The sequence below is a fragment of the Phasianus colchicus genome, chromosome 35 (genome assembly GCF_987193195.1).
Source record: "Phasianus colchicus chromosome 35, bPhaCol1.hap1.1, whole genome shotgun sequence".
Classification (NCBI taxonomy): Eukaryota; Metazoa; Chordata; class Aves; order Galliformes; family Phasianidae; genus Phasianus; species Phasianus colchicus.
The window spans coordinates 1935191-1951029 of NC_143470.1; the positions used below are offsets into that span (position 1 = coordinate 1935191).

The 15839-nt window shown below is 54.3% G+C and overlaps 1 protein-coding gene across 6 annotated transcripts in view; it reads right to left on the reverse strand.

Annotated features, from left to right (window-relative positions):
* Positions 1-12417: 12417 nt before the first annotated feature.
* CFB (complement factor B) overlaps positions 12418-15839 on the reverse strand; it is a 78260-nt gene continuing 74838 nt past the window's right edge. For all 6 annotated transcript variants that reach the window (XM_090129265.1, XM_090129262.1, XM_090129263.1 and 3 more), the window contains one exon: positions 12418-12616. In XM_090129265.1, coding sequence (XP_089985391.1) covers positions 12491-12616 — 126 coding nt within the window. In that variant the 3' untranslated portion in view covers positions 12418-12490. The remainder of the gene's footprint in view (positions 12617-15839) is intronic.

Genomic DNA, 15839 nt, shown 5'->3' on the forward strand with positions numbered 1-15839 from the left:
TCTATGGGTCTCCATGGGTCTCTATGGGTCTCTATGGGTCTCCATGGGTCTCTATGGGTCTCTATGTGTCCCTATGTGTCCCTATGGGTCCCTATGGGTTCCTATGGGTTTCTATGCATCCCTATGGGTTCCTATGGGTCCCTATGGGTCTCTATGGGTTCCTATGTGTCCGTATTGGTCCCTATGGGTCTTTATGGGTCTCTATGGGTCTCTGTGTCCCTATGGGTTCCTATGGGTCTCTATGGGTCTCTATGGGTCTCCATGGTTCTCTATGTGTCCCTATGTGTCCCTATGTGTCCCTATGTGTCCCTATGTGTCCCTATGCGCCCCAATGGCAGCAGCACATCATTGATGCTGGGCTTGCAGCCTCCATCCCCAAATGACCCCAACTGACCCCAAAATGGCCCCAAATGACAACAAATGACACAAAATGGCCCCAAATGACCCCAAAAAGATCCCAAATGACCCCAAAATGACCCCAAATGACCCCAAATGACCCAAATTTTCCCCAAATGACCCCAAATGACCCCAAAAAGATCCCAAATGACCCCAAATGACCCCAACAAGGCCCCAAAATGGCCCCAAATAACCCCAAATGACCCCAAAAAGATCCCAAATGACCCCAAAATGACCCCAAATGGCCCCAAAATGGCCCCAAATGACCCCAAATTGACCCCAAATGACCCCAACTGACACCAAAATGGCCCCAAATGACCCCAAATAACCCCAAAATGCCCCAAATGACCCCAAGAAGATCCCAAATGACCCCAAATGACACCAACTGACAGCAAAATGACCCCAAATGACCCCGAAATGGCCCCGAAATGGCCCGAAATGACCCCAAATGACCCCAAAATGGCCCCAAATGACCCTAACTGACCCCAAAAAGATCCCAAATGACCCCAAATGACCCCAAAAGGACCGCAAATGACCCCAAATGACCCCAAAATGGCACCAAATGACCCCAAATGACCCCAACTGACACCAAAATGATCCCAAATGACCCCAAATAACCCCAAAATGGCCCCAAATGACCCCAAGAAGATCCCAAATGACCCCAAATGACCCCAAATGACCCCAACTGACACCAAAATGACCCCAAATGACCCCAAATGGCCCCAAAATGGCCCCAAATGACCCTAACTGACCCCAAAAAGATCCCAAATGACCCCAAATGACCCCAAAAGGACCGCAAATGACCCCAAATGACCCCAAAATGGCACCAAATGACCCCAAATTGACCCCAAATGACCCCAACTGACACCAAAATGGCCCCAAATGACCCCAAATAACCCCAAAATGGCCCCAAATGACCCCAAGAAGATCCCAAATGACGCCAAATGACCCGAAATGACCCCAAAATGGCCCAAAATGACCCCAAATGACCCCAAATGGCCCCGGAATGGCCCGAAATGACCCCAAATGACCCCAAAATTGCCCCAAATGACCCCAAATGACCCCAAAAAGATCCCAAATGACCCCAAATGACCCCAAAAGGACCGCAAATGACCCCAAATGACCCCAAGAAGATCCCAAATGATTCCAAATTGACCCCAAATGACCCCAACTGACACCAAAATGGCCACAAATGACCTCAAATGACCCCAAAATGGCCCCAAATGACCACAAGAAGATCCCAAATGACCCCAAATGACCCCAAAATGGCCCCAAATGACCCTAACTGACCCCAAAAATATCCCAAATGACCCCAAATGACCCCAAAAGGACCGCAAATGACCCCAAATGACCCCAAAATGGCCCCAAATGACCCCAAATGACCCCAAAATGGTTCCAAATGACCCCAAATGACCCCAAAATGGCCCCAAATGACACCAAATGACCCCAAATAACCCCAAAATGGCCCCAAATGACCCCAACTGACCCCAAAATGGCCCCAAATGAACCCAAATGATCCCAAATGACCCCAAATGACCCCAAAAAGATCCCAAATGACCCCAAATGACCCCAAATGACCTCAAATGACCCCAAATTGACCCCAAATGACCCCAACTGACACCAAAATGGCCCCAAATGACCCCAAATAACCCCATAATGGCCCCAAATGACCCCAGGAAGATCCCAAATGACCCCAAATGACCCCAAATGACCCCAAAATTGCCCCAAATGACCCTAACTGACCCCAAAAAGATCCCAAATGACCCCAAATGACCCCAAAAGGACCGCAAATGACCCCAAATGACCCCAAAATGGCACCAAATGACCCCAAATTGACCCCAAATGACCCCAACTGACACCAAAATGGCCCCAAATGACCCCAAATAACCCCAAAATGGCCCCAAATGACCCCAAGAAGATCCCAAATGACCCCAAATGAACCCAAATGACCCCAAATGGCCCCGAAATGGCCCGAAATGACCCCAAATGACCCCAAAATTGCCCCAAATGACCCCAAATGACCCCAAAATGGCCCCAAATGACCCTAACTGACCCCAAAATGGCCCCAAATGACCCCAAATTGACCCCAAATGACCCCAAAATGGCCCAAAATGACTCCAAATGAATCCAAATGGCCCCAAAATGGCCCCAAATGCCCCTAACTGACCCAAAAATGGCCCCAAGTGACCCCAAATGACCCCAAAAGGACCGCATATGACCCCAAATAACCCCAAAATAGCCCCAAATGACCTCAACTTGATCCCAAATGACCCCAACTGACACCAAAATGGCCCCAAATGACCCCAAATTGACCCCAAAATACCCCAGCTGACACCAAAATGGCCCCAAATGACCCCAAATAACCCCAAAATGACCCCAAATGACCCCAAAATGGCCACCAATAGGGTGGTCCCTATAATTCGGGGGGGGTCCCAATAATTTGGGGGGGTCCCTAAAATTTGGGTGGCGTCACTTATATGGGGGGGGTCCCTCTAATTCTGGGGGGGGGGTCTTTTATGGGGGGGCTCCCTCTAATTTGGGTGGGGGTCTCTCCAATTTGGGGGGGCTCCCCCTAATTTTTTGTGGGGTCTCATATAAGGGGGGGGTCCCTATAATTTTCTGGGGGGGGTCTGATTTCTGGGGGGGGGTCCCTATAAATGTGGGGGGGGTCTCAAACTCCCCCTCCCCCCCAAATTTCAGACATTTACGTGTTCGGGGTTGGGGAGCTGTCCGACCGCGCGGTGCTGAACGCGATGGCGTCCAAAAAAGACGGCGAGGAGCACGTGTGGGTGCTGCGGGAGCTGGGGGACCTGCACAGCGCCTTCCACGCCATGATCGGTCCGAAATCCGCCTTTTTTCAACCCAAAAATATCCCGACTCGAGTCACCCAAAGGCTGCTCCCAAAAATCGGCCCAAAAATGAGCCTAAAAATCGGCTCTGAAATCGCAAAAATCAGCCTAAAAATCGGCTCTGAAATGCCCCAAATCAGCCCCAAAATCGGCTCCGAAATGACGCGAATTCAGCCCAAAAATCGGCTCTGAAATCCCCGAAATTAATCCCAAAAGTCGGCTCTGAAATCCCCCAAATGAGCCCCAAAATCGGACCCCAAATGGGACCCGAAATCCCCCAAATTCTGCCCAAAAATCGGACCCCAAATCCCATAAATTCACCCCAAAAATCAGAACTGAAATCCCCCAAATGAGCCCCAAAATCCGACCCCAAATGGGACCCGAAATCCCCCAAATTCACCCCAAAAATCCGACCCGAAATGCCCCGAATTCACCCCAAATCAGCCCCGACCTGCACAGCGCCTTCCACGCCACCATCGGTCCGAAATCCGCCTTTTTTCAACCCAAAAATATCCCGACTCGAGTCACCCAAAGGCTGCTCCCAAAAATCGGCCCAAAAATCGGCTCTGAAATCGCAAAAATAAGCCTAAAAATCGGCTCTGAAATCCCCCAAATCAGCCCAAAAATCGGCTTCAAAATCCTCCATATGAGCCCCAAAATCGGATCCGAAGTGGGACCCGAAATCCCCCAAATTCACCCCAAAGATCGGACTCAAAATCCCACAAATTCAACCCAAAAATCGGTTCTGAAATGACCCAAAGGAGCCCCAAAATCCGACCCCAAATGGGACCCGAAATCCCCCAAATTCACCCAAAAATCGGCCCCGAAATGCCCCAAATTCACCCTCAAAATTGGACCCGAAATCCCACAAATTCAGCCCAAAAATCGGACCCCAAATCCCATAAATTCACCCCAAAAATCGGAACTGAAATCCCCCAAATGAGCCCCAAAATCCGACCCCAAATCGGACCCGAAATGCCCCGAATTCACCCCAAATCAGCCCCGACCTGCACAGCGCCTTCCACGCCACCATCGGTCCGAAATCCGCCTTTTTTCAACCCAAAAATATCCCGACTCGAGTCACCCAAAGGCTGACCCAAAAATCGGCCCAAAAATCGGCTCCGAAATCGCAAAAATGAGCCTAAAAATCGGCTCTGAAATCCCCCAAATCAGCCCCAAAATCGGCTCTGAAATGACCCAAATGGGACCCAAAAATAGGACCCGAAATCCCATCAATTCGCCCCAAAAATCGGACCCGAAATCCCACAAATGAGCCCCAAAATGGGACCCCAAATGGGACCCGAAATGCCCCAAATTCACCCCAAAAATCGGCTCTGAAATCCCCGAAATGAATTCCAAAAGTCGGCTCTGAAATCCCCCAAATGAGCCCCAAAATCGGACCCCAAATGGGACCCGAAATCCCACAAATTCACCCCAAAAATCGGACCCGAAATCCCACAAATGAGCCCCAAAAATCGGTTCTGAAATGACCCAAAGGAGCCCCAAAATCCGACCCCAAATGGGACCCGACATCCCCCAAATTCACCCCTAAAATCGGCCCCGAAATGCCCCAAATTCACCCCAAAAATTGGACTCGAAATCCCCCAAACGAGCCCCAAAAATCAGACACAAAATCCCATAAATTCACCCAAAAATCGGCCCCGAAATGCCCCAAATTCACCCCAAAAATTGGACTCGAAATCCCCCAAACGAGCCCCAAAATTCAGACACAAAATCCCATAAATTCACCCAAAAATCAGCCCCGAAATGCCCGGAATTCACCCCAAAAATCGGACCCGAAATCGCACAAATTCACCCCAAAATCCGACTCCAAATGGGACACGAAATCCCCCAAATTCACCCCAAAAATCGGACGCGAAATGCCCCGAATTCACCCCAAAATTCGGCTTCCAAATCCCACAAATTCACCCCAAAAATCGGACAGCAAATGCAATCAATTCACCGCAAAAATCAGAACTGAAATCCCTCAAAGGAGCCCCAAAATCCGATCCAAAGTGGGACCCGAAATTCTATAAATTCACCCCAAAAATCGGACCCGAAATGCCCCGAATTCACCCCAAATCAGCCCCGACCTGCACAGCGCCTTCCACGCCACCATCGGTCCGAAATCCGCCTTTTTTCAACCCAAAAATATCCCGACTCGAGTCACCCAAAGGCTGACCCAAAAATCGGCCCCAAAATCGGCCCAAAAATCGGCTCTGAAATCCCCCAAATCAGCCCCAAAATCGGCTCTGAAATGACCCAAATGGGACCCAAAAATCGGACCCGAAATCCCATCAATTCACCCCAAAAATCGGACCCGAAATCCCCCAAATTCACCCCAAAAATTGGCTCTGAAATCCCCCAAACGATCCCCAAAAATGGGACACAAATCCCAGAAATTCACCCCAAAATCCGACCCCAAATGACCCGAAATCCCCCAAATTCACCCCAAAAATCGGACCCGAAATCGCCCAAATTCAGCGCAAAAATCCGCTTCAAAATCCCCCAAATGAGACCCGAAATAGGACCCGAAGTGGGACCCAAAATCCCACAAATTGAGCCCCAAATCGGACCCGAAATCTCACAAATGAGCCCCAAAATGGGACCCGAAGTGGGACCCGAAATCCCCCAAATTCACCCCAAAAATCAGCTTCGAAATCCCCGAAATGAACCCCAAAAATCGGACTCGAAATCCCACAAATTCACCCCAAAAATCGGCTCTGAAATCCCCCAAATGAGCCCCAAATATCGACACCAAATGGGACCCGGAATCCCTCAAACTCACCCCAAAAATCGGCTCTGAAATCCCACAGATGAGCCCCAAAATCGGACCCCAAATGACCCCAAAATGACCCCAAATGACCCCAAATTGCCCCAAAATGGCCCCAAATGACCCCAAATTGACCCCAAATGGCCCCAAATTGCCCCGAAATGACCCCAAAATGACCCCAAATGACCCCAAATGACCCCAAATTGACCCCAAAATCCACAAAATGGCGCCAAAATGACCCCAAATGACCCCAAATGACCCCAAATTGCCCCGAAATGACCCGAAATGACCCCAAAAAGGCCCCAAAATGACCCCAAATGACCCCAAAAGGCACCAAAATGGCCCCAAATGACCCCAAAAAGATCCCAAACGACCCCAAATGACCCCAAATGACCCCAAATGACCCCAAATGACCCCAAAATGGCCCCAAATGACCCTAACTGACCCCAAAAAGATCCCAAATGACCCCAAATGACCCCAAAAGGACCGCAAATGACCCCAAATGACCCCAAAATGGCACCAAATGACCCCAAATGACCCCAAATGACCGCAAATGACCCCAAAATGACCCCAAATGACCCTAACTGACCCCAAAATTGTTCCAAATGACCCCAAATGACCCCACAATGGCCCCAAATGAGCCCACAAAGATCCCAAATGACCCCAAATGACCCCAAATGACCCCAAAAATATCCCAAATGACCCCAAATGACCCCAAAATGGCCTCAAATGACCCCAAATTGACCCCAAATGATCCCAAATGACTCCAAAATGGCCCCAAATGACCCCAAATAACCCCATGATGGCCCCAAATGACCCCAGGAAGACCCCAAATGACCCCAAATGACCCCAAAATGACCCCAAATGACCCCAAAATGGCCCCAAATGACCCCAAATAACCCCATGATGGCCCCAAATTTCCCCAGGAAGATCCCAAATGACCCCAAATGACCCCAAAAAGGCCCAAAATTGACCCAGATTGACCACAAATGACCCTAACTGACCCCAAAATGGCCCCAAATGACCCCAAATTGCCCCCAAATGACCCCAAAATGGCCCACTTTACCCCCCCCCATTTTTCAGCTGCCCCCCACTTTGACCCCCCCCATTTTTTTCTGCCCCCCCCGCGCCCCCCCACCCCCAACCCCCTGCCGACCCCCATTTCCCCCCCCCATATCTCAGCCCCCCCCCACTTTACCCCCCCCCATTTTTCCCCTGCCCCCCCCTCGGACCCCCCCCATTTATTCGTGCCCCCCCCCGCGCCCCCCCCACCTCCATATCAGCTCAGAACCACCCCATAGTTGACCCCACTTCCCCCCCCATATCTCAGCCCCCTTATACGTTACCCCCCCCATTTTTGGGTTACCCCCCCATCTGACCCCCCCTTCATTTTTTCTGCCCCCCCCCTCATTTCAGCTGTCTGTGAAGAACTGTTTTATCCGGGGCTCCGTGGTTCGTTACGTGCAGCTGCCAGCAGACGAGGTGGACACGCAGCTGCTGCAGGACGCAGCCCGAAAAGAGGCTCTGACCCAAAAACAGTGACCCCCCCCCGGGAAATATTGGGGGGGGGGGGGCAGGAAAATATGTGGGGGGGGGTCATGAGAATGTAGGGGGTGTGAAAATGTGGGGGGGGGGCACGAAAATGTAGGGGGGGGCAGGAAAATGTGGAGATGCACAGGGATGGACGGGGGGAATGGGGCTCAAATTGGGGCTGGGGGGGGGGTTGTAAAGAGGTTGTGAGCCCCCCACCGGGAAAATATTGGGGGGGGGGGCAGGAAAATATGTGGGGGGGGTCATGAGAATGTAGGGGGTGTGAAAATGTGGGGGGGGGGCACGAAAATGTAGGGGGGGGCAGGAAAATGTGGAGATGCACAGGGATGGAGGGGGGGAATGGGGCTCAAATGGGGCTGGGGGGGGGGGTTATAAAGAGGTTGTGACCCCCCCCCCGGGAAATTTTGGGGGGGGGGGGCAGGAAAATATGTGGGGGGGGGTCATGAGAATGTAGGGGGTGTGAAAATGTGGGGGGGGGGCATGAAAATGTAGGGTGGGGGACAGGAAAATGTGGAGATGCAGAGGGATGGAGGGGGGGAAATGGGGCTCATATGGGGCTGGGGGGGGGATTTATAAAGAGGTTGTGACCCCCCCCCCACCGAAAAGTGACCCCCCCCCCCCGCAAATATTGGGGGGGAGGGGTCATGAGAATGTAGGGAGCATGAAAATATGGGGGGGGGGGCATGAAAATGTAGGGGGGGGGACGAAAATGTGGAGATGCACAGGGATGGAGGGGAGGAATGGGGCTCAAATTGGGGCTGGGGGGGGGTTGTAAAGAGGTTGTGAGCCCCCCCCCCGAAAATATTGGGGGGGGGGCAGGAAAATATGTGGGGGGGGGACATGAGAATGTAGGGGGTGTGAAAATGTGAGGGGGGGGGCATGAAAATGTAGGGGGGGGGCACGAAAATGTGGAGATGCACAGGGATGGAGGGGGGGAATGGGGCTCAAATGGGGCTGGGGGGGGGGTTGTAAAGAGGTTGTGACCCCCCCCCTCGATTTGTGGGGGGGGGGGAGGCAATAAAGATGTTGTGGGGGGGGGGAGATGTGTGATGGTGTGATTTTGTAATGGGGGGGTTGGGGGGGGGGCTGTTGAGGGGGGGGAGGGGAAGGGGGTGGAGGGGGTGGGTAGGAAAATGGGGGGGGGCACACAGGGATGGGGGGGGCACGAAATGGTGGGGGGGGGCAAGAAAATGGGGGGCACGAAAACGTGGGGGGGGGACGAAGGGATGGGGGGCGTGAAGTCGTCGGGGGGGGGGGCTCTATGGGTCCCTATGGGTGTCTGTGGGTCCCTATGGGTCTCTGTGGGTCTCTATGTGTCCCTATGGGTCTCTATGGGTGTCTGTGGGTCTCTGTGGGGTCTCTATGGGTCCCTATGAGTCCCTATGGGGTCTCTATGAGTGTCTATGGGTCCCTGTGGGTCCCTGTGGGTCTCTATTCGTCTCTATGGGACTCTATTGGTCCCTATGGGCCTCCATGGGTCTCTATGGGTCCCTATGGTGCTCTATGGGTCCCTATGGGTCTCTATGGGTCCCTATGGGTCTCTGTGGGGTCTCTATGGGTCCCTATGGGTCCCTATGAGTCCCTATGGGGTCGCTATGGGTCCCTGTGGGTCTCTATGGGTCCCTATGAGTCCCTATGGGACTCTATTGGTCCCTATGGGTCCCTATGGGTCTCTATGGGTCCCTATGGGGTCGCTATGTGTCCCTGTGGGTCTCTATGGGTCTCTATTCGTCTCTATGGGACTCTATTGGTCCCTATGGGTCCCTATGGGTCTCTATGGGTCCCCATGGTTCCCTGTGTCCCTATGTGTCCCTATGTGTCCCTATGTGTCCCTATGCGCCCCAATGGCAGCAGCACATCATTGATCCTCGGCTTGCAGCCTCCATCCCCAAATGACCCCAACTGACCCCAAAATGGCCCCAAATGACACCAAATGACACAAAATGGCCCCAAATGACCCCAAAAAGATCCCAAATGACCCCAAAATGACCCGAAATGAGCCCAAATGACCCCAACTGACCCTAAAATGGCCCCAAATGACCGCAAAAAGATCCCAAATGACCCCGAATGACCCCAAAAAGGCCCCAAATGACCCCAAATGAACCCAAATTGCCCCGAAATGACCCCTAATGACCCCAAAATTGCCCCAAATGACCCCAAAAAGATCCCAAATGACACCAAATTGACCCCAAATGACCCCAACTGACACCAAAATGGCCCCAAATGACCCCAAATAACCCCAAAATGACCCCAAATGACCCCAAGAAGATCCCAAATGACCCCAAATGACCCCAACTGACACCAAAATGACCCCAAATGACCCCAAATGGCCCCGAAATGGCCCGAAATGACCCCAAATGACCCCAAAATGGTCCCAAATGACCCTAACTGACCCCAAAAAGATCCCAAATGACCCCAAATGACCCCAAAAGGACCGCAAATAACCCCAAATGACCCCAAAATGGCACCAAATGACCCCAAATGACCCCAAAATGATCCCAAACGACCCCAAATAACCCCAAAGTTGCCCGAAATGACCCCAAGAAGATCCCAAATGACCCCAAATAACCCCAAAATGACCCCAAATGACCCCAAAATGGCCCCAAATGACCCCAAAAAGATCCCAAATGACCCCAAATGCCCCCAAAACGACCCCAAATGACCCCAAAAATATCCCAAATGACCCCAAATGACCCCAAAATGGCCCCAAATGACACCAAATGACCCCAAGAAGATCCCAAATGACCCCAAATGACCCCAAAATGACCCCAAATTACCCCAAATGACCCAAATTTTCCCCAAATGACCCAAAATGGCCCCAAAAAGATCCCAAATGACCCCAAATGACCCCAACAAGGCCCCAAATGACCCCAAATGACCCCAAATAACCCCAAATGACACCAAAAAGATCCCAAATGACCCCAAATAACCCCAAAATGACCGCAAATGACCCCAAATGATCCCAAATGACCCGAAAAAGATCTCAAATGACCCCAAATGACCCCAAATGACCCCAAAATGTCCCCAAATGACCCCAAGAAGATCCCAAATGACCCCAAATGACCCCAAAATGACCCCAAATGACCCGAAATTGACCCCAAATGACCCCAACTGACACCAAAATGGCCCCAAATGACCCCAAATGACCCCAAAATGACCGCAAATGACCCCAAAATGGCCCAAAATGACCCCAAATGACCCCAAAATGTCCCCAAAATGGCCCCAAATGCCCCTAACTGATTCCAACATGGCCCCAAATGACCTCAACTGACCCCAAAATGGCCCCAAATGACCCCAAATGATCCCAAATGACCCCAAATGACCCCAAAAAGATCCCAAATGACCCCAAATGACCCCAAATGACCCCAAAATGTCCCCAAATGACCCCAAGAAGATCCCAAATGACCCCAAATGACCCCAAAATGACCCCAAATGACCCCAAATGACCCGAAATTGACCCCAAATGACCCCAACTGACACCAAAATGGCCCCAAATGACCCCAAATGACCCCAAAATGACCGCAAATGACCCCAAAATGGCCCAAAATGACCCCAAATGACCCCAAAATGTCCCCAAAATGGCCCCAAATGCCCCTAACTGATTCCAACATGGCCCCAAATGACCTCAACTGACCCCAAAATGGCCCCAAATGACCCCAAATGATCCCAAATGACCCCAAATGACCCCAAAAAGATCCCAAATGACCCCAAATGACCCCAAAAGGACCGCAAATGACCCCAAATGACCCCAAAAATGACCCTAAATGACCCGAAATTGACCCCAAATGACCCAAACTGACACCAAAATGGCCCCAAATGACCTCCATCTTTATTGCCCCCCCCCTGCCCCCCATCTCCCTACGGCAGGAAGCCCAGCTCCTCGTCCTTCAGCACGTCCCGCAGCCACGGCTATGGGTCACTATGGGTCCCTATGGGTCCCTATGGGTCCCTATGGGTCTCTATGGGTCCCTATGGGTCCCTATGGGTTCCTATGGGTCTTTATGGGTCTCTATGGGTCTCTATGGGTCCCTATGGGTCTCCATGGGTCACTATGGGTCCCTATGGGTCACTATGGGTCCCTATGGGTCTCTATGGGTCTCTATGGGACTCTATGGGTCGCTATGGGTCACTATGGGTCGCTATGGGTCCCTATGGGTCTCTATGGGTCCCTATGGGTCTCTATGGGTCCCTATGAGTCCCTATGGGTCTCTATGTGTCTCTATGCGTCCCTATGGGTCTCTATGGGTCTCTATGGGTCCCTGTGGGTGTCTATGGGTTCCTATGTGTCCCTATTCGTCCCTATGGGTCTTTATGGGTCTCTGTGTCCCTATGGGTTCCTATGGGTTTCTATGGTTCTCTATGGGTCTCTATGGGTCCCTAGGGGTTTCTATGCATCCCTATGGGTCTCTATGGGTCTCTATGGATCTCTATGTGTCCCTATGGGTCTCTATGGGTCCCTATGGGTTCCTATGGGTTCCTATGGGTCTCTATGTGTCCCTATGTGTCCCTATGTGTCCCTGTGTGTCCCTATGGGTCTTTATGGGTCTCTATGGGTCCCTATGTGTCCCTATGGGTCCTAATGCATCCCTATGTGTCCCTATGGGTCTCTATGGTTCTCTATGGGTCTCCATGGGTTCCTATGGTTTTCTATGGTTCTCTATGGGTCTCTATGGGTCCCTAGGGGTTTCTATGCATCCCTATGGGTCTGTATGGGTCTCTACGGGTCTCTATGGGTCCCTATGTGTCGCTATGTGTCGCTATGTGTCCCTATGTGTCCCTACGTGTCCCTATGTGTCCCTCTGTGTCCCTATGCGCCCCAATGGCAGCAGCACATCATTGAACCCGGGCTTGCAGCCTCCATCTTTATTGCCCCCCCCCTGCCCCCCATCTCCCTACGGCAGGAAGCCCAGCTCCTCGTCCTTCAGCACGTCCCGCAGCCACGGCAGCACCTCGACGAGGCTGATGTGAAAATCTCGGGCGTGGGGGGGGAAAGGCCCCGCCCCCCCCCCTTACAAACGTCCTCCACTCCCCAGCTGATCACCCCGACCTGCCGGGGGGGGGGGGGGGGGTGATGACGTCACGATGGGGGCGTGGTGACGTCACGATGGGGGCGGAGCTGTTACGTCATAATGGAGGGCTTGGTGACGTCACAATCGGGGTGGGGTCACAATGGGGAGCGGGGTGACGTCACAGTGGGGGCGGGGCTCTGACGTCATAATGGGGGTGGGGTCACAATGGGTTGTGGTGACGTCATAAAGGGGCCGGGCTTCACGATGGGGGCTTTGTGACGTCACAAGGGGGGGCGTGGTGACGTCACAATGGGGGTGGGGTTCACAATGGGGGCGTGGTGACGTCACAATGGGGGCCCTATGACGTCATAATGTGGGGGGTGGGGTCACGATGGGGTCGTGGTGACGTCATAATGGGGGGCGTGGTCACAATGGGGGCGTGGTGACGTCACAGTTGGGGGAGGGGTCAGAATGGGGGGCTTGGTGACGTCACAATGGGGGGCAGGGTCACAATGCGGGCGTGGTGACGTCACGATGGAGGCGGGGCTCTGACGTCATAATGCGGTGGAGTCACAATGAGGGGCGTGGTGACGTCACGACGGGGGCTTGGTGACGTCACGATGGGGGGTTGTGACGTCACAGTGGGGGGTGGGGCGTCAGAATGGGGGGCGTGGTGACGTCACAATGGGGCCCTATGACGTCATAATGTGGGGTGGTGTCACAACGGGTTGTGGTGACGTCATAAAGGGGCCGGGCTTCAAGGTGGGGGCTTTGTGACGTCACAATGGGGGCGTGGTGACGTCATAAAGGGGCGGGGCTTCACGGTGGGGGCTTTGTGACGTCACAAGGGGGGCGTGGTGACGTCACAATGGGGGTGGGGGTCATAATGGGGGCGTTGTGACGTCACAATGGGGGCCCTGTGACGTCATAATGGGGGGGGTGGGGTCACAATGGGGTCGTGGTGACGTCATAAAGGGGTCGGGCTTCAAGGTGGGGGCTTTGTGACGTCACAATGGGGGCGTGGTGACGTCACAATGGGGGCGGGGTCAGAATGGGGGCGTGGTGACGTCATAAAGGAGCAGGGCTTCACGGTGGGGGCTTTGTGACGTCACAATGGGGGGCTTGGTGACGTCATAAGGGGGGTGGGGTCACAATGGGGGCGTGGTGACGTCACAGTGGGGGGTGGGGTCAGAATGGGGGGCGTGGTGATGTCATAAAGGGGGAGGAGTTACACTGGGGGGTGTGGTGACGTCATAATGGGGGGAGGGGTCAGAATGGGGGCTTGGTGACGTCACACTGTGGGGAGGGGGGTGTCACAATGGGGGCGTGGTGACGTCACGATGGAGGCGGGGCTGTGACGTCATAATGGGGGTGGGGTCACAATGCGGGCGTGATGACGTCACAGTGGGGGGAGTGGTCAGAATGGGGGACTTGGTGACGTCACTATGGGGGGAGTGCATCACTAAGGGGCGGGGCTTCAAGGTGGGGGCTTTGTGACGTCACAAGGGGGGGTGTGGTGACGCCACTATGGGGGAGGGGTTGTCACAATGGGGGGTGTGGTGACGTCATACTGGGACCCTGTGACTTCATAGTGGGGGGTGGGGTTACAATGGGGTCGTAGTGACGTCATACAGGGGCGGGGCTTCACGATGGGGGCTTTGTGACGTCACAAGGTGGGGCGTGGTGACGTCACAATGGGGGTGGGTGGTCACAATGGGGGCGTGGTGACGTCACAATGGGGGGCGTGGTCACAATGGGGGCGTGGTGACGTCACAGTTGGGGGAGGGGTCAGAATGGGGGGCTTTGTGACGTCACACTGTGGGGAGGGGGGCGTCACAATGGGGGCGTGGTGACGTCACGATGGAGGCGGGGCTGTGACGTCATAATGGGGGTGGGGTCACAATGGGGGCGTGATGACGTCACGATGGGGGGTGGGGTCACAATGGGGGACGTGGTGACGTCATAAGGGGAGGGATATGTCAGAATGGGGGCGTGGTGACGTCACAAAGGGGCGGGGCTTCACGACTGGGGCGTGGTGGCGTCACAATGGGGCGGGGCTCTGACGTCATAATGGGGTGGAGTCACAATGAGGGGCGTGGTGATGTCGCGACGGGGGCTTGGTGACGTCACGATGGGGGGTTGTGACGTCACAGTGGGGGACGTGGGCGTCAGAATGGGGGGCTTGGTGACGTTACAATGGGGGCCCTGTGACGTCATAGTGGGGGCGGGCTCACAATGGGGGCGTGGTGACGTCATAAAGGGGCGGCACTTTGCAATGGGGGCTTTGTGACGTCACAATGTGGGTGGGGTCACAATGGGGGCGTGGTGACGTCATAGTGGGGGCGGGGTCAGAATGGGGGCGTGGTGACGTCACTGTGGGGGAGGGGGAGGCGTCACAATGGGGGCTTTGTGACGTCATAGTGGGGGGCGGGGCTTCGCAATGGGGCTTTATGACGTCATATTGGCGGCGTGGTGACGTCATGACGGGGGCGTGGTGACGTCACAAAGGGGGCGTGGCGCCACAGTGGGGGCGGGGTCGTGATGATGTCATCGTGGGGTCGTGACGTCAGGGGTCGCGATATCAGCATGGGGGGGAGGGGTGACATCACACGTGGGGCCCAGCGCTCCCAGTGCCTCCCAGTTCATCCCAGTTCATCCCAGTCCCTCCCAGTACACCCCCATGCCCTCCCAGTATCCCCCCAGTTCATCCCAGTCCCTCCCAGTATGCCCCCATGCTGTCCCAGTATAGCCCAGTTGCTCCCAGTCCCTCCCAGTATGCCCCCATCCCCTCCCAGTATCCCCCCAGTCCCTCCCAGTCCCTCCCAGTATGCCCCCATCCCCTCCCAGTATCCCCCCAATCCATCCCAGTCCCTCCCAGTCCCTCCCAGTACACCCCCATGCCCTCCCAGTATCCCCCCAGTCCCTCCCAGTCCCTCCCAGTACACCCCCATCCCCTCCCAGTATCCCCCCAGTCCCTCCCAGTCCCTCCCAGTATCCCCCCAATCCATCCCAGTCCCTCCCAGTATCCCCCCAATCCATCCCAGTCCCTCCCAGTCCCTCCCAGTACACCCCCATGCCCTCCCAGTATCCCCCCAGTTCATCCCAGTCCCTCCCAGTATGCCCCCATACCCTCCCAGTATAGCCTAGTTGCTCCCAGTCCCTCCCAGTATACCCCCATCCCCTCCCAGTATCCCCCCAGTCCTCCCAGTCCCTCCCAGTACACCCCCATCCCCTCCCAGTATCCCTCCAGTCCCTCCCAGT